This window comes from Alosa sapidissima, chromosome 19, assembly GCF_018492685.1.
Source record: "Alosa sapidissima isolate fAloSap1 chromosome 19, fAloSap1.pri, whole genome shotgun sequence".
Classification (NCBI taxonomy): Eukaryota; Metazoa; Chordata; class Actinopteri; order Clupeiformes; family Clupeidae; genus Alosa; species Alosa sapidissima.
This window is the reverse complement of record NC_055975.1, coordinates 15,206,327-15,226,326: the sequence shown is the minus strand read 5'-3', so window position 1 is coordinate 15,226,326 and position 20,000 is coordinate 15,206,327. Positions and strand designations below refer to the sequence as shown.

At 44.0% G+C, this 20,000-nt stretch overlaps 1 protein-coding gene across 4 annotated transcripts in view; it reads right to left on the bottom strand.

The window, feature by feature from the left end:
- The window catches only part of frmd6 (FERM domain containing 6), a 33,408-nt gene extending 15,721 nt beyond the window's left edge, over positions 1–17,687 (bottom strand). For all 4 annotated transcript variants that reach the window (XR_006025478.1, XM_042072722.1, XM_042072723.1 and 1 more), the window contains exons 1-2: positions 17,534–17,687; positions 11–369 (exon numbers count right to left, since the gene is read on the bottom strand). Coding sequence is in view for 3 of the 4 variants with exons in the window: in XM_042072722.1 (XP_041928656.1) it covers positions 11–109 (99 nt within the window). In the remaining variant the exon portion in view is untranslated. The remainder of the gene's footprint in view (positions 1–10; positions 370–17,533) is intronic.
- Between the last annotated feature and the right edge of the window lie 2,313 nt (positions 17,688–20,000).

The following is a 20,000-nucleotide window of genomic DNA, read 5'->3' as shown; positions in this document are numbered from 1 at the left end:
TGACACTCACACTGACGATGACGTTGAGCGTGTCGTCGTTAGGGAGGAACACACACACACAGCGGCGGTCTTGCATGGTTTTGTTGTTATGGAAGCCGCGCTTGCTCATCTTTGGGTGCCTGGCCCCCCCCTGGGAAAAATCACGGCGGCCGCGCTCCCAGCACGTGGCCCCCCCTCCCTCCTCACCGCCGCTGGACCTTTACACGGCTGGACACACCTGGTCCCCTCCGATACACTCCCCACGGGTGCACACACACACACACACACACACGGGCAGCTCAGAGGTGGCTTAGCGCCACGGCAAAGGGTACGTGGACACAGCTGATGTGGGCATGGGGGGAGAGTGAAGTTGGAAGAAGCTTGCTCAAACTGTTGAGAGAGAGAGAGAGAGAGAGATAGAGAGAGAGAGAGAGAGAATTAGTCTGTTTAGTTTCCCAAAATTTTCATTATTACAGTCAACTTGTAACATGCACACAGCAATTATTATTTAGCGGGTGTGTGTTCATATGTGGTACTTCAAAGGGCTTGTTTCCAGAGATCCAATTTAACAAAAACAATGTTCTACTCAGTGCTTACGGCAGTAAGCTTAACTGGAACACAGTGATGGGGCTCTAGCTCTATCAGGTGCATCGCATCAGCAATACCTTATAGTGCGTGCACACCAGGAACAGCAATTCACAATTCAACATCACAATACAGCATTTCTAAGCAGGCCTTTTGTAGGCTTTACAGATGTAAGTGTGTGTGTGTGTGTGTGTAAAGATAAGACCTGAGTAACCCCAAGTTCAGCATGTGTCCAGGCTAATAAACTCATATGTACATTCATACAAACATATATAAACTCATACACACAAACATAAACACACATATCCTTAAGCGCACCATTGGTGTCTGATGAGGCTCATAGATGTGGGAGGTATGTAGGCTAGCAAACTGAAGAACAACTGAACAGTATCTGTGAGTGCAACTCAAAACAGAGTGGGTCAGCGAAACAAAGATGGAGAAAGCAGACGGAGTCAGTAGACAGTAAAGGACATAGCTCTAATGGGTGTGTGTCTGAATGTATTTCTGTGTGTGTGAGAGAGTGTGTGTGTGTGTGTGTGGGTCTCTAATACAAAGAAAGCTCAGAGATGCAGCAGGACTGAGGTCACTAGTTGAGAATTCCCCAGTTTCCAGTGGGATAACCGAGCGAACACACACACACACACACACACACACACACACACACACACACACACACACACACACACACACACACGACACACACAGAGAATTACAGTCACACACACACAAAAAAAAACACAGACACTCCTTAACATCAGCATGTCACTCCACTCTAAAACCTAAACTCCTAGCTTTTGTGCCTGTGTTTTGGTTTGTGTATACTAGTGTGTGTATTTATGTGTGTGTGGGTGTGTGTGTGTGTGTGTTCCGCATACCAACAGAAACGTCTTTAAGACAGCTGTTTCTACTGTCCTTTTTTGTGGCACTCCTCGTGCAATTGAGCTAGTCCCACAAACCCCCACCCACCCCTTACCCAACACACACACACACACACACACACACACACACACACACACACACACACACACACACACACACAGATGTTAAAGGTTTTCAGCATCACACACAAAGAAGGAATGGAAGGGGAAACTTGAATCAGAGCAACAACAACATGTGCAGTGCTCTGTGTGTGTGTGTGTGTGTGATGTAAGAGCCGTGGATCTGTTTTGCTGTGCTGTGGTTCTCTATCAGCTTAATGCAGTTAAATCAATCCCATTACCATCAGAGCTGTCACACACAGGCACGTGCGCACGCGCGGACACACACACACACACACACACACACACACACACCTTGTGTCATATGGACAGATGAATTATTTCCTATGAATTGCAGAGTGCTAATTCTATTAAACATCGAAATGCATACCATAATCCAATTGAATGTGTGTGAGAGAGAGAGTCAGAAAGAAAGAAAGAAAGAAAGAAAGAAAGAAAGAAAGAAAGAGAGCGTGAGATATCCTTTCACTGTATCGTTGACTTCAATTTCACCTCCTTAGCAAAGCTCTGGAATCACACCGCTAATCTCTCTTTCTTTTTCTCTCTCCGTCTTATCCACTCCACATCTTCCTCCATCTTCAGATGATGCTAGTTAGTTAGCGGGCTCTTTCACTCAGCATTTAAATCACATGAAGACACCTGCTAGTAGCTTTCGCTGCACTGTGGGAACAAGGCAGGGGGAAATGACACTTTGACTCTAAAACACACTTGGTGCGTGCATGCGTGCTTGCGCGCGTGTGTGTGTGCCATCATCTGACAATATCTATCCATACTGCTCTGTATACAGCTATAGCATCCACCCCAACAGGTGTCATTCCAGGGATGTCTTCCTAAGGGGTTTCCACGGCAACATGACTCCATGCATGACGGGACACTGAAGAATGGCTTCCTTACAAATGGCAGGGTGTGATTCACACACACACAAACACTGCAGTAATGTGTATACTGGTGTGCTGAGGCATGTCTAATGGCTCTACACCTTTTCAGCAGTGATGACCTCTAAAACACACACACACACACACACACACACACACACACACACACACACACACAAAATGCAAAGTCTTTAATATATAACTCCATGGTTTTAGTGTGTCATGTCTGGAATGGACCTAAACAAGGTGTGAGTAAGCTATTAGTAAGACATTACTGACACAACATACCCCACACACACACACACACACACACGCACACACACGCCAAGACATTTATTTCAATGTCATTTCAGTGTGGGTGAGTGATGTGTGTGAGAGAGAGAGAGAAGATGAAGAGAGGGAGAAAGAAATGAACACAAGCTCTACATCCAGAGCTAGAGCCACTTCCTTCCATTCAGCACACACTTTGCACACACACACACACACACACACACGCAGGCTTTGCACACACACGCACACACACACACACACACACACACACACACGCTTTGCACACACACGCACACACCAGCAGCAGCAGCAGGCTCCCTCACACTCCTAAGGCTCCTGACTACGTGGCAGTCCCGACCACAGCACAAAAAGAGCAGAGAGAGAGAGAGAGAGAGAGAGAGAGAGAGAGAGAGAGAGAGAGAGAGAGAGAATGGATGAGTACGGTCCAGAAAGCCTTTTTCCCCTCTGCCATCCCCTCCCCATTCCCTCGCTCCATTCACGTCAGAAGGGTGGGGTGCACATATGGTGGGAACACAAGACTGTAGTTAGGAATCACAGAGGGGGAGGGGGAGGGGGGGGGGGGGGGGGGGGGTGGAAAATATACTACCAGGCAGAGGAAGAGAAAAGGAAAGGGGCATGTAGAGAATGATAGAGGGGAGAGGTAAAAAGTGATGGAAGAGAAAAAGGGAGCGAGCGAGAGAAAGAGAGAGAAACAGAGGAAAGAGAGAGAGAGAGAGAGAGAGAGATCAGCAGTAGAGAGCAGGCTTACAGCGGCCATGGAAAAAAGTGCTGCAGTCAGGAGAATTCCACTCAAACATCTGCTTCTCATTCCAACAATGAGGGCCTTTGATTCAGGACATACACACACACACACACGCATGCACACACACACACACACACATCCGTGCATGCACACATACACACATGCACATCCGTGCATGCACACATACACACACACACACAGAAACACACGGCCTCTTCATCTTACTCAACTAGCACTATGTCGACTAAAATTCATACAGTGAATCTTCCTGACAATTTTCTAGTTTCTAAAGTCAGAACTATTGTGTGTGTGATGTGCATGTGTGTGTGTGTGTGTGTGTGATGTGCATCCATGTGTGTGTGTGTGTGTGTGTGTGTGTGTGTGTGTGTGTGTGTGTGTGTGTGTGTGTGTGTCCTTTTCATAACTTGTACATTTTGTCTATAATACAGTATATGTAATGAAACAGAAGCTCACATGCATAAACACACACACACACAAACAAACAAGCACACAACAGCAACCACAGAGTTGTTTAAAAGTCGTACGCCGGTTTCAAACAGATTTACGTACACAGCTGCCTTTTATCTGTAATGAGGACAACCACAAAGTAACAGATACCAACGGTTGAGTGATTGTGGCTCTACCCTAAGGCCTGCCTACAATAAAGCAGCCCTGCACTTACTGCTCCCCTGGGACGAAAAAAAATGGCCAGTGCCTAGACCACCTGCATCACAGAGACTGAAGACCGAGACATTGGCCATCTTAGCTAAATTGACCTCATTTGTGCTCTGCGCTCTAGGCCCTCTGTCCACCACCAAAGTATAATTGAAGTGTTGTTGAGCCGAGCTTTCAACCAAGTTTCAAAGAGACACAACAGACCCAAGTCGAGATGACCACAGAGTTCACAGCGTCCGTCTCGCTACTGTGACATGTGGCATGCTTGAGCATGTGCGTCAGTTCAGGATCACTCTCCGGGCCGCACAGATCACAGGTGACACACAACAGCGAGAAACCTGAGTCAAACAACAACAATAACATCCACCTCTGACAGGTCTGAGGTTTTGGCTCACAGAGAATGTATTTTTCATTTTACACCCGCAATGACATTAACCGAAGTAGACAGATATCCCAAATGTTTCCGTATCCAAGAGCACAGCACATGTGTTTGCTTTTGGGTTTGTTTGTAATAATGGTCCACCTCGCTGAGAGGTGGTGGTAAGACGATCTGTTTATTCATGAATGACAACACTGTATGGGGCATGCAACAATTCCCTCCAATCACGCAATCCCGTACTGTTTCAAACATATACGTATGAAACGTGTGTGTGTGTGTGTGTGTGTCTCAATAATATGTGATAAAGCCTTACCAATACCAGCTGGGAATTCAGAGCTAAATTGCCACGTTAACCTGCTGACCTCAGCTCTCAGAGGTCAAGGGTGACTGGGGTCACTGGATGGACCTGATGCCCTATTCAGAAAGCCTGTGATGATAAAGAGGCTCCTGGCCCTTACACAGAGAGTCTCTCTCTCTCACACTCACACACTCTCACACTCTCACAGCTTTGGTATTTTGTTTAACTTTGGCAATATTTTCACACACTCACAGATAGATAGATAGATAGATAGATAGATACCGGTATATATATTGATACATATATACTTTATTGATCCCTAGGGGAAATTCAAGGATGTATGTAGGAATGTAAACACTTCCTTCGATTTATTCAACTGCCAACTGCAAATAGGTATGAATTACCCCCCCCCCCCCCCCCCCCCCCCCTGTCTACCAACACCATCAGCAAGAAACTCTGCCATCATTTAAACTACCTTTTGCACGGCTATCAAATCTCCCTGATGCTGCATGCAGCATGGGAGGTAGAGCGCTATCGCTGGCTAGCTCTCACTAACCTCGTGGCCGTGCCAAACCCCCGGCTGCTTGATGTAACTGTTATTCAACGCTTATTTGGAAAAAGTAAACGCAGTAATGAGATCAGTGCCGCTGAAAAAGACAGCTCATTTCAGATCAGATTGCGGTCAGGAGGTGGGACTGCCACAGCATGGTTGTCTCACATAGTTCTCTCTTAAAGACACTGGATGCGGTGGAGGATTCCTAACATTTCAAAATGCTCATTTAGGGAAAATGCAGACTGGATGTGTTCAGCTGTGACTGAGTCAGTGCTAATGATTTGACTCTCGGTGCTAGGATTGGACGGTGGAGTCTTGCTTAAGGTGTTCAAAACGCAAGAAAGCAACTACAACATTACTGATAATCAAAATGTCATTCATAAACAGAAAGAGAGAAAGAGAGAGAGAGAGAGTGTATGTGTGTGTGTATGTGTGTGTGTGTGTGTGTGTGTGTGTGTATGTGTCTGCGCATGCTCACACCTCTCTTAATCTGCTACTGCTACTGAAAAGTGTGTGAATTCCTATCAATATGCACAAGTGCGCACACACACACAGACACGCACACACACACACACGCGCGCACACACACACACGCGCACACACACAGACAAATTACACATTTTAAGGTGATCAACATCTGCATTCTCCAACTGTGAAATCAAGTGGCCTCTTATCATAACACAAAAAGGGACCTGTGGCTACATGACTGTTACCAGAGCACAGAAATGAAATCCTCTAAATCCCTGAACAACCACTCACATTCACCTAAATGTCAGCTACAACTTGTAACAGGACACTGGCCTTTGCAGGTACCCAACACCACTTTCTCGGGAGTTTTGGTGTGTGTTCTCAAAGAGACAGTTTTGAGATCCTTGAGAGAGTGGAAAAGGAAAGGCATGAAGGACCCACAGACCCATTTGAGGAAATCATTTAGAGTTAACTCTTAAAGGTACCCTATGCAGATTTGGCCATTTCTTTGCTGTTTTCCCACTTTTTGCTCACAGTTTTCTCTACAGAGCTCCCCCTACAGCTTCAGAGTATATATATTTCATGACACTCGCTCGGTCAGTCTGCCGTTTTCTCCGTCCCTGTTCCTCAGACATCGGTTTATTCGCTTTCTGCTTCTTTTCGCCGGCTCTGCATAAAGGATATCTGAGAAACTCCATTGCTACCTTGTTCTAGCCGGTGTCTGGCGTGTATATGTGAAGTGCCGTAAAGCAATTTGTTACATTGCGAGACCACGAGACCACAAGACTTTCTGACTCTGAGGCCTGCGGCTCGCCGAACCAAAGTTGCAAGGCTAGTTTTTCCACTCAAAGATGCTAGGGGAAAGCAAGATGGCCACCATTCAACCTGGAAAAAGTCATGTAACCATTCCAATGATGAAGTTGTTAAGTTAAGGTAAATTAAGCTAAAGAAAACTCTTTTCCCCTTTAAAGCTGCAGTTGGCAAGATTTTTTTGATCATATTCACTGAAACAACAACATAACATAAATCAGCCAGTTTTAGAAAAGATCTGACTGTCAATCACAGTCTGGTGCGCACACACACACACACACACACACACACACAATGTCTCCGTACAAAAGATGCTTGGATCATCGGCAGGATAACGGCATCCATTAAAAATGTCAACCTCGTTAGCAGAGAAGGTCAGAAGCTGGTGTCGGGCCTTCCGCCAAGAGTGAGCTTTTCACCGATCGTAAACAGATCGGGTTTAACAAGTCAGACACACGCTGCCAATCCGACCATCTTAATTATCTCATCATCACCCCAGGCGCTCACTCATGATGACAAGACATCAACAGCTCTGCTTTGGACCTCCCAGCACCAGCTTACGTGCTCTGATGTGTGTATACACTTGGGTTTGTGCTTTAAAATCGCTCTCTCTCTTTCTCTCTCTGTGAGTGACCATCACACACACACACACACACACACACACACACACACACACACACACACAAAGCTATGCATGCTACATTGTTCATAATGCAGAGACTGCATTACACCCTGTTGGAGCAACAGGCCAAATGAGTGTATGTGGCCTAGTACACATTAGCATCTGGGAAACTAGTGTTCATAGTGTTCACCAACATGGTCACCTAAAAGAGCTGCTGCATTATTCTCACATGCCCTGGAACTGAAGGACCCTTCCTACTACTGACCTAGAGCAGGTGAGAACGACAGACCCCTCCTACTACTGACCTACAGTAGGTGAGAATGACAGACCCCTCCTACTACTGACCTAGAGCAGGTGAGAACGACAGACCCCTTCTATCGTAACGCCTCCAGTTACCATCCCTTTCGTTCGAAAATTCTAAAACAACAACGTTTTTTAATACTTCAAAGTAACATTTGATAAATGAACCTTACTTTTTTCAGTAGCCATAGGTGTGTAGATTTGAACAAAAATCTGGTTTGGTTCTTACCGGGGCTTTTACTGCCTGAAATATCCGATTTTGTTTACCACGCTCAAAGGTTAGTGCTGGCTTGGTGGGTCGTCTATGTCCACCCTTTCAACGGCACATGAACGGTTAGACCGAGAATTCTCATCACAAATCAAAATTCCACTGGAGCTCCAAGAGGATTTGTACACGCAGCCTTACAACACTGTTTACTGCTCTTTGTCACAGTAAAATATAATTTTTGGTACATAGCTAATTTAGATACACTTATGGTGTGGGTGCTTGCGTTTCTTTAGGAATCCGCCGTCTTGGTTTGTATAGAAATGAATATTAAGTGACATACACGTAAGAGTGCTGAAATAGGGGGCTGGTGGTAATAGGTAGCGTTCCTACTACTGACCTAGAGCAGGTGAGAACGACAGCGTTTATTCAGGGAATTCCCTCTCTCTCAACAAACAGATGGATCATGACTCATAGCAAGTGTGTGTGTGTGTGTGTGTGTGTCTTTCAGAGAGGGTGTGTATACAAGTCTCGTCAAGCCCGTGTGCTGCTCAGCTGTGGAGGTTTTTTAAAGGAAGGAAGGAATGATTTGTGTGATCCATGCCTTGGCAAGGCCCCACACACGGAATCAGCTGCAAATCTCTTAGGTCCACGATTTGTTTACAGTTTTTCTCAGTCGCTTTGGTGCTTTTCTCAGATCAGAATAAAAATTCTCATAACTATTAGTTCAACCTCCACAACATTTAGTCATTTGTGCACATCATAGTAGCAATTTCTCCTTCCTCTGAACAAATTGCAAATGCTTTTGAACATATATCAGTTGCGTTGTCATGTCAGTCAAAATTAACTATACTTATGGATGCTGAATAGTCCTTTCCAATAAAACTAATAGTCTTCATTTCATTGCTTGAGTCATTACATACAAAATTGGTGAACTAGTTACCAAATTCTGTCACAATGCTGTAGAATTGCGAAGAGCATATACAGTAAAACTGTGAAACGTACATATTCAGTGTCTTGTACTCACTTACTCCCCTACCTACAGCAATTTGTAACTTTACTGTAGTTTTCAAATGGCTGTACAAGTACTGTATAGTGCTGTCTTGAGCATTTTCAGGTAGCGTCACTGAGTTCTGACCTTTTTTTGCATGGGAAAACACTGAGGGCCAGATGTACTAACGCTTTTGCGCCCATTTCAGGCGTATTTGTTTCGCAATGTGCGTGTAAAATCATTGCGAGGTATGTACAAACAGGCCGCAATGATGTAAAAGCGCAAACTGCCTGTCGCGGGAGCTAAAAGTGGCAGATTGCGATTGTCATGTCATGCATATGCATTCATGGGAGGATCCAGGGGAAAGTGGGAGTTTAGCGTAAAAAGATGGGAGGGGAAGAGTAAAGAGCGCCTAGTTATGTATTCCGCGGTATGTACAAAGACTGCTCCTGAAAGCGCACGTCTATTCTGTGCCTAAATACTTCCGCCTTGTAAAAACAGGTGTTAATCCACATTGCAGTTCAATGCGTCAATAAGAGAACTTTTCAAAGACAACAGAATCGCTATTTAGAACACCAGTTTTTGTGGTGAAAGTATTTGTACTACCAAAAGCAACCTTAATTTTCGTTGTCCTTTCGCATGTCTTACTTTCACTTTCACGTCATTCACTTAAACTTTCCTACTTGCTAGATTTGACCAATCTTCCATAGCCTACGTGCACAAGTAGTTTGAGTAGAACTACTGATCTTCATTATCTCCCTGCTTGTTGACATCTTATCATGTATGGTATTATTTCATGATCGCTAAACGTTTGATTCTTTTTAATGTTGTCATCAGTTAACTTCATTCAACTGCGCTTGTAGGCGCTGCCATTCAGTTGTGGACGTTCGTAAATTGCGTTTATGGGCGGAGAAGGGCAGAGAAAGGCGCAGTTTACACTAAGGATTGAACGATTGATAAATACGACGGAAACTTGGGTCTGACAGCGCTCGCAATCTGTGGTGTGTCCATGGCGCTGATAACGCTATGTTCGCAAATGTACGTACATCTGGCCCTCAGAGCATAAACTGTCTAATGAAAACATGACAAAGCCATTTGACTATCTTGTTCATAAACGATGGTGTCAAGACTTCTCATTTTGATGACACTGGCAGTTTTATTGACATAAATACTTGCCTTTGAGGAATGGACTATCCATTTTGAGCAAGTGACGTGCTTTTTTTGCAGGTTATCCACTATGTTTTGCAGGTTGCACTATTTGTTTTGAGAAATGCACTAACTGCTGTGCAAATGTTAATAGTGATGTGAGAAAAGCACCAAAGCGACTGAGAAAAACTGTAAACTCTTATTACGGCTCTTTACGTTTTTACATAAAATGTCAAGTGTATCTAAAAGACGGTACATCATGAAGGGATATCTGTCACTGGTTCAATAGTTCACATTCTCAGAGGACCGGCAGCCTCTCTATCTACCAGACTGACTGTCTCTGGATAATATACCTTTTCTACCCCATTCACAAGCCCAGCTTCAAAATAGCAGTGCAGCTTTGTGGATTTCCACAGACAGACAGACAGGCAGACACAGACTGATACTTTATTGATCCCCAAGGGAAAATTCAAGAGTCTATACAGGACCAGTCAGTACCAGTATCTACAGACAGTTGTGAATATGCTCATCTCTACTAAAGCTCAGGTTATAGATTATATATACACACAGTAGCACAGATGTATTCATGTCATGGTCAGTAGGTTTATTATGCTCTTGCTTGAATACCTGTATACAAACAAATAAACAGACAAACAAAAACAATGACTCCTTTACCAAGCAACCCTTCTCGTTGTAGTGCTGGTGCATTACAGCCAAATAAACACTCAAAATTCATCAGCATTTTCCCTCTGTTGAAACTCTTCTGATGGTGCAAAAATCAGAACTTGCTATTCTGTGGAAAGATATGCATTTCCATAATGAAATGCTGCATTTCCGAATATTTAAAGGCACTAAAGGTGCTGAATAACAATGTTCTCTAGGGCCACTCATGTCTGTTGTAACTGGGTAAAACAAAACGGTAACTTAATCAGGATTGTGTCTCTCTTTCTGTCTCTCACTAGCCTAGAAATCTAGACGCACCCTAGCGGCAGCAAATTACATTTGCTTCCAGGGCTAGTCTAGCAACTCTCCGTTGGCTTGTGAGCTCGAAAAATTAAACTTCTATCAGGCCAATCAAATCGTGTATAGAGTTGTTAGGCGGGTTTAACATAATGATTGATGGCAGAGTTGCAACGGTTTGGCTTGAATTCCCTGCTACTTGAAAACAAAGAAGATGGATGTTGCTGTTGGCACGAGTTAAGCTTGTTTTAAGATGGCAAAAGTTTGAACTAGCCAACTAGCTCCGTTGGTGGGAAAACGCATGAGACTCAGCGCTGTCCTATTGCGTGCAGAGGGAATTTGAAAGACAACCGATTATCCCGCCCCTCGGACTGAGCACTGCGAACGGTGAGTGCCCAGACCCTATTTTAATGTGGGTCTGGCTCGTCAGGCTAGTCTCTCACACACACACCTAATGGACTGGGCTTACCTCACCATCGTGTTGGCTACCAAAACCCCCAAAACAATTCACAATTCAAGAGTTGGAATAACACCCTGAAACTAAGAATTTGGGTAGTATAAATATCATCAGAGAGAGAGAGAGAGACAGACAGACAGACACAGAGAGAAAGAGAGGGAGAGAGAGAGAGAGTTGGGGGTATGGATAGAGAGAGAACTGGCTGGACAGCTACAGTGGGCTAGGTATTTATAGTGAGCATCTGAAAGGAAAGGTTGGGCATCTTTTTCACTCCAAAACATCTGGCTTCCATGTGGCTCAGAGAAGGCAGAGGTGGAAAGGAGGGAGAGGGGGTGGAGAGAGGAAAGGAGGAAGAAGAAGAATTGCAAGCAACACACACCTTTAAAACTGACGCTTGACATGTCAGGACAGGAATGGCACTCTGAGTGTCCCTCCTGTAGTCTCTCACACACATACACACACACACACACACACACACACACACACACACACACACACACAGATTAGCGTGCATAAAAAGGCTAACTCTTAACTGGTTTAATCCAGACAGTGCTCTGACATTTGGTCTCTCTGTGAGCCTGAATGCATGTGCTTGCTTTCAGTTAGTGAGCGTCACTCTACTCAACGAGGAGTGGCCAGGGGTTCTATCACACTAACTATGCCTCACATCACGCGAGTGCCTGACCCACTTCTGATTGGCACAACTGTTTTGCTAAGTGATGAGCAAACACCTCAACCTTTTGTCAGGAGCTGTGTGTGTGAGTTTGGGTGTGTGAGTGAGAGAGAGATAGAGAGAGCGAGCGAGGAGAGAGGTATGTCAACAACAAGATGTTGTTTTAAAGTAAAGGCTAATGGATAACGTTTTTGGATGAATTTCTCCTTAAAGCACTCAATAGAACGAGCGAGACAATGGGAAGTCAACCCGTGACACACACTCACACACACACACACACACAATAGAAATTCAATCCTCAGTTCCAAACCGGAAACATGGTGGAGGAGTTCCTGAGTGTGTGTGTGTGTGTGTGTGTGTGTGTGTGTGTGTGTGTAAGTTTGCGTATGAATGCACGGCTGTTTTCTTTTAAATGTTGGCGGGCAGAGCTCTGTGTTAACAGCATTCCATAATCAATGCCTCAGTGAAAACACAACTTTTAACATGTTACAATTGGAGGGACAGGTAGGTAGAAAGAAAGAAAAAAAGAAAGAAAGAAAGAAAGAAAGAACGAACGAACGAATGAATGACAGAATGAGGCACAGAGGGGAAGGAAAAGAAATGACCCATTTCTTTCTGGCGTTTTCCGCCTTGGCAGTATTTTTCACAGATGCCTGGGAGGATCAGAGCCATACTGTGAGACGGAGCGAAGGAAAAATGGATAAAGGATGAAAAAAGGAGAGAGAGAAGAATGGATAGTGACAGAAAGAAAGAGAAGATAGAGTGAAAGAGAGGGGGAAGAGACAGAGTGATAGAAAGAGAGAGAAAATGTGTGCAGAGATCAGGCATGACTTAAACTAAGCCAAAGGATGACAGGAACAGCTATGGAATTGCGAGAAGAAAAGTGTTAGTGTTCAGGTGTGTGTATGGAGACAAAATTTCGAAAACTGCACATGCGTTTTAAGAAGACAGCATTTCCAAACACTCTTTATCTTGCTTTTTCCATTTTGGGTGTCCTTTCGTATTGCCCCCCACACTTCACCTAATTAGATCCAGTTCTCCATACAGCTCTATTAGCCATCCTTCCATTTGAGAGTACTACAAATTTCTTTCTATAAACTATCTATAAATAATTCCTCGGACAGTCATTTAGCTGAGTGACCCAGTCCAGAGGGTTCCTGTAACACAGGGGCTCCCCATATCACGGCCACTCAGCCAGACCCCATCCACACAACCACCCACCCACCGCCTGGGTCATCATCTCAGGTCACACAAGGGTCAGATCAACTTCTCTATGGAGAGCCACAGACAAAAAACACACCACAACAACAACAACAACATACACAGGCTTCATCAGCAAGTGGGTCTGGCTCCTGCTACCGAACTGGACACATTTGGAAGGTGAGGGGAGTCATCTTAGCTTAGCCAAAAACAACAGCTACTGGGCGGAAAAGGGTTGGTGCCTAGGTACCTGATTGTACCAGTCATCTCCACCTGGCTCTGAATGTAATGTAATGTAATGTAGTGAAGTGTAATGACAGTAAAGATTTTGCCAATGTTTAGCCAATCTATTCTGTATTAGAGCAACAAAAACCAAGCAGACTCAAACACACAAACGCAGGTACTCCAATTCAAACATACAAACACATGTACTCCAATTCAGTGAGGTTAAAATCTGAAGCTGCCAGAAGTTGTCAGCACATACTGTATTGCAGGACACAAATGTATGTGTTCTCATGTTAACTGAACAAGGCTAGAGTTTAAGCTTTAAAGGTTTGAGGTCTTACCATCCTAATCTGCACAGCTGTGGGGGTAAATGTTTAATGACTAGCAAACTATTGTCTATTTATTATTATTATTATTATTATCTATCAGTAGTTATGAGTTGAATTGAATCTCTCCCTAAGCAGCACAGGTTAGCAGGGAGTGATATAACTACCCAAACCTGAGGGTCCGAGGAAGTTCAGAATCAGCCCGTGCCTTCAACTTAACCTGAGAACTGATGGCCTGCAGTGAAGGGTCACAGTTTACACAGATTAACTTCAAAAGGTCTAATTACACACTTCCACAACCAAACACACACACACACACACACACAGCCATGCCGAAACAGGTTATTCCTTAAGAGCCATGTGGCCCCGGCATGTGTGCATGCTTATCTCAGCAGATAACACACTCCTCATGTAGTCTAATGCAAAGCACACGCCACACACACTCCCCACTACAACAGTCTCCACAACCGCCTGTTTCTCACTCCGTGTCTGGATTGCCCACCCCTACCCCAATCCATCCATTTCCATATATCTCTTTGATGGCCTCCACGTCCAGCTCTCTCTTCTATTCTTTTGTCTTCATCCCTTTTTTCTTGCTCTCTCTCTCTCTCTCACTGATAGGAATCACAGATGCCTGAGGCGGAGTACTTCAGAGAGAGAGAGAGGGAGAGAGAGAGAGAGAGAGAGAGAGGGAGAAGCAGGCAGAGCACTACATGGGAGACAAAAAGAAAGAAAGAACACACAGAGCAGAAAAGAGGAGAGAAAAGGAGTAATGCGGGAAGGGAGAGAGCGAGAGAGAGGGAGAGAGCACTCAGAAGGTCCCATGCCTGTGGGCTAGCCATAAAGAGGAGTAAGCACACACATGCAAACACACACTCATAGCTACAGTGTGAACTATCTGATCCACAGACCCCCATGTCTCTCTCTCTCTCTCTCTCTCTGTGTGTGTGTGTGTGTGTGTGTGTGTGTGTGTGTGTGTGTGTGTGTGTGTGTGTGTTCAAAAGATACATGCTGCAGAAGCAAACTGAAGCCGTAAGGCACTCCAAGGTTGGGAGGTCAAGCATGAGAAGGCTTCTCTGTGGGTGCAATTCATTGTCCTGGTATATCTTTAATGTTTTAAATGTGTGTGCCTATGCAGTGTGTGTACATACTGACTGCAATAGCAAGAGTTCAAATGTTTTTTTTTTTAGTTCGGTATGTAATCAGAGTAATTACAGAGTGTCTTTAGAACTGAAAGGGCTCGCGCACGTACACACGTACACACGTACACACGTGTACACACACACACACACTCACACACACACACACAGCAGAGAGGAGACAAACAAAACTGGTGATCATTACAGTGCAGACAGAAACGTCTTCACTGGGCCTTTTCTGCATCACTCAAAGAGTGGTAAAAGAAGCTCACTCTGGTCTTGTATTGATTTAAATGCTTTCTGTTTAATCCACATTACTTTGATTAAAGGACTGGTACACCATGCAAGCAGTTGCATTCACCAAAACAGATCCATAAGTACCCAATAACACAGTGTCAACACAGTGTGCGAGTTTGAGTTTGTGTGTTTGTTTGTGTGTGTGTGTGTGTGTGTGTGTGTACAAGCATCTTTTAACTAATTTGCTGGGGGACATTTATTTCATTCATTCCTTTCTTTTCAGTCCACTGCTAGACATTACCTATTATTGCTCCGTCTGTCTCAATCACTTAAGATCCAGACAGTGACCACTTATGATGGACGGTGACTAATGATGCAGACACCCGCACACTTCACAGTCCTCAGGCACTTCCTAGCCCATCTACTCACACTGAGACACTGTTCCAGGAGCAGTTATACCTTCAGGGGAGTACCATAGGGTCGGATTTTCACAAGCGCCTAAACGGCCGAGACACAAACTCAACCAGGGAAAAGCACACAGACCTCTGTCTCGATTGAGAAGCATTAACAAACCGCAGAAACGTGCGGAGCAGCCAACACAGCCGTCCAAACCGCAGCCCCCTCCCACCTTAAGATCAGGCGCGGCAAACCCTGGCTTCATTAGGCGGAAATTATTCCATCATGACACTTTCATCCGGTAAGATCAAAATGTGAATCAGCAGTCATCGCATCACGTTATTACGCAATCACATGTAAAACTATATCTTCCATCTTAACTCATCTTCCTTGTTAATGTGGACTTTGAAGAGTTACAAAACCACTTAATGCAATAGCTTACATTAGCATCACGAAGCACACGTCTCCATCGCTTGGCGATAACGCAACGCTAATATTAAACCAACACAAACCGCGCGGAGGAAATTGCAAGCATTCCTGAATCCTGAAGACACTTCGGTCTGCGCGGTGACCCAACCATCGCCTCCGGCAATAAGCTATTTAAGAAAAGTCATAAACTTTGACAAGAGTAAAACGTTGTCCAACGACCTGGGTTGTATGATATTTGAGTAACGTTAAGGTTAACAAGAATGTGAGTATATCTTAGTACCTATTTTGAACACTCCAATAGGTTTTCCATTACCAGGAACTTACATACGCAAACTTCCATACTCCATACTATTCCCTCGTCTGTTTGCATGCAGTGATTTAAGCGGACATGATCTAGCCTTTCCTATTGTTTCAGCCACATACATTGGTAATTAACTCGAAATGACATTCGTTATGAACCAATTTTCTCAAAGCCATCATCTTTATTGTTCATTTCCCTTTATAAACCATTGTAACCTGACTCAGGATGACTATAGGCGTCTACATGGCGCGGTATGCGCGTTAATCCGTCTGCAACCTTTACGGTTATTGCAGTTATTTGGGAACAAGCAGTTGCTTTTCCTGCTAATAATAATACGCCAGATTCCATTCCAGTGCACAGAAATACTGGGGGCTAATTTAAAAGAAAGACAGTGTGACTCCTCCAAGGACCCAAAAACAGAGCTGTGATGCAGCGGAAGAGACATTCGTAGCGCGCAACTTCATCCAACTTCAGCACATCAAGCACTAGCCTACAGCACATAGACTGAAGCCTATTTTCTGATGTAGTCCCACTGGATCCGGTATCATAGCAGAGGACCGTCCACAACAATGACCCAAGAATTTAGTTAATTACAAAGGGAACTTAACGTTCTGATTGATGGATAAATCTAGCCTACTAATGCCAAAGGCTCGCTGTATTCAGTGCTGCCTGGAGTTTAGAACGACAGCCTAGCTCAACGAGCATGTTTGTTTCTCGGCCAGTTGTTAAAATGCCTTTGCTGATGAGGCGACAACTTCGTGTCGGATTATAATACTCCAGGAAAGAAGTGTTTTTACAAAATCATGAGCTCAGAACCTATAATACTAACTCACAACACGACCGAAATTCAAACATTCCGGTCACTAATCGTACAATTCCAACCACATCAATCCAATTTCCAACAGACGGAACGTAAAGAATCAAAACAATTCCCCGCGGTGGCGGCGGCGGTGGGACCACTCAACTATGTGCGACTCCTGATATCCCGCATCGCATGTCTGTTAACCTTTCAAAACTATAGAACGTTAACCCAACATAGAACATTACAACACGCCTGTAAAGGAAAGCGATTTTCATTAATGTCGGTTACAAATGCGCTCTACTGATTCTCAGACGATTAAATCCAGTGGTTGGGGTGGTAATCGTTGCCCTAAAAAGTTGGGCGATTGTCTGATCCTTCACAGAGTCTATCTACTACTACACGGGTCAATTGGTTGGTGGCCAGTGCAGATAACAAAGACGTTCCGAAAACGGCATGGATTCAAAAACTCACCTTAAATTAGGCACCACAACCTTCCAAATCCCAAAGCGACTTGTAATCCACGTAAATCTTTAAAAGTTATGCGCAAATCCCTTTCTTTATGTTTTTCAAGCGCTCCGTTATAGGCTCAGTCTAGGATACATCGTCTCTGTAAGCGAACGCCTATCCCGGAGAACTGTAACAAGTAGGGATACATGTGGAACTAAGAGTGTATGGTTCATTCCACAAAAGGGGTCGTTACAAATATGTCAAGATCTAGCATACAATTCCATTCGGGATTTAAAACAATATAAATAAAACAACATGTCTTTATTTTTAGACGTGGTCTATAAAACAGCAGAAGCGAAACTGTAGGAAAACTTTAAAGGAAGCACACTATTCCTCCCCATGTAGTCGGTTTTGGTAGCGTCCACGACTGCCTGTCATGCCATTCTTACCGACTGTAGCAGCAGAGCTGCAGCAATTTTGGATGCCTGGGAAATGGGAGAGAGGCGGAGGGGGTGGGGTAGCTGAGCGAATCACCACGTCTAAGAAACTTGTCCAACCTTTGTATAGAGATTAAAATGAGAGCTTAGGTGTTTAACTGTCTTTGGTTTGGCATTAGGTTGCTTGCATTGGAAAGAGTTGTGTTTTTTTCTTCTTCTTATAAACGTCAGGGTTGCAGACCGCATGATATTCGTCCCTCTGCATGAATTCCTCTGGACATGGTTAGCTGTAATTATAACCGATGCACACCTCTTCCCATAGAATTTCGGCAATTTGCAATTTGGCTTTCACTCTTATAATAACCTCCAGTGATACACTTTCAGTCATAATCTTTCAGCATTCAGGACAGATTTTGAGTTTGTATCAGTATTTTTTTTTAATGAATAGTTAAAAATAACACAGCATAATCAGATGGACATAATTTTCAATGTCATATTATAAGCTATGATTATGATACCATTCTTGGGCAACAGCAGACACAAGCACACACACACACACACACGCACACTCACTCTCTCACACACACACACACACACACACACACACACACACACACGGTCGTGCACACAGGTCCAAACCTTTCTCAGACATGATCATTTCACTAATCCCCTAGCCTACAGGCCTGATCAGTCACGCTCCCATGAGTCAAGGGCTTTGAACTTTGTTCCCCGAGTGTCAGATGAAAGTATGTAGACTGTGATGGAGGAGAGAGAGAGAGAGAGAAACAGTAAAGAAACAAAACCCATTAACCTGTGAGGCCATTAGTATCTGAGGATGAAGGAGCTCTTTGAGATAGGGCAGACTTTTGTTCTAACCTCATACTACACACGGATCTTAGGCCTCGTGATCATTGTAGTCACCAGTCGCATGCACTAGTATACTTGCCTCCTCTTCAGTAGGGATGCATCAGAAAATAGCCCATACTGTCAGGAAGCATCTCGAAATGCAGTGCAGGGGTAAAATATGACAAAAATTCATATTATGGTAGAGTAGGCTATTGCACAGTTGGCGGAAAACAATTTGTGTTTCTCCAGGTCGAAGGAGAGCAACGCAAGGCTGGTTCTCTGTAGACGGGTAGGGTACGGCTGTGGAAGGTGCGCCATTCTCCCTATTAGAAGTTTGTTTTCAAAATTACTTTGAAGCTGTTATATTACAGTGAAAACTCGCATAGAATGCCTTTAAAAATGGTGTTTGGTCATATCCACAGGAAAGCTTATGAAACTTAAACAATAATCCCCAAGAGGCCGTAGGTTCCAGTGATACATTTTAAGGTTCTCCAATTACTATTGTGTGCTTAAAAAGATACTTTCAAGCACTGACATTTTATACTGCCAATGTAATATTTGTTTTTGATTGTTTTGATTTTAGAAATAGTCCAGAACTAGTCTGCTATGCATCAGTGTTTGACAAACACTCTCTTGCCTTGCAGAGTCCAAAATTAGATTACATTTTTTTAAAAGTGAGAGACGGATTATTTGCTCTCTATTTACTTTGTAACAACTTAGTTTTTAATTTCATTTGTTTTTTTCTCGCAACATGCCGTTCTAAACAGACACCATCTGTAACAATATATCACTCACATTGCGTAGGGAGGGAGACATTCACCACATGCAGTGAGATTGGAACAAATAGTCATCGCCATGGGGACGCGTGACTTACAGCTATTGTGTCTCCCCGGAAGTCCTGAGTTTGTGTTTTTTTTCCCCCACATGGCTGCCATCTTTTGTCCTAGCAGGAGGTGTGCTGTGTTGCTCTCAACACACCACAAGGTGTGTGTGTGTATGTGTGTGTGTGTGCGAGTGTGAAAGAGAGAATAAATGTGCTCGTGTGAAAAGAGAGAGAGAGGGTGTCAGACTAATTGTGTGTGTGTGTGTGTGTGTGTGTGTGTGTGTGTGTGTGTGTGAATATATGTTTGTGTGAAAAGAAAGAGAGAAAGGGTCTAAGGCTAATTGTGTGTGTGTGTGTGTGTGTGTGTGTGTGTGTGTGTGTATGT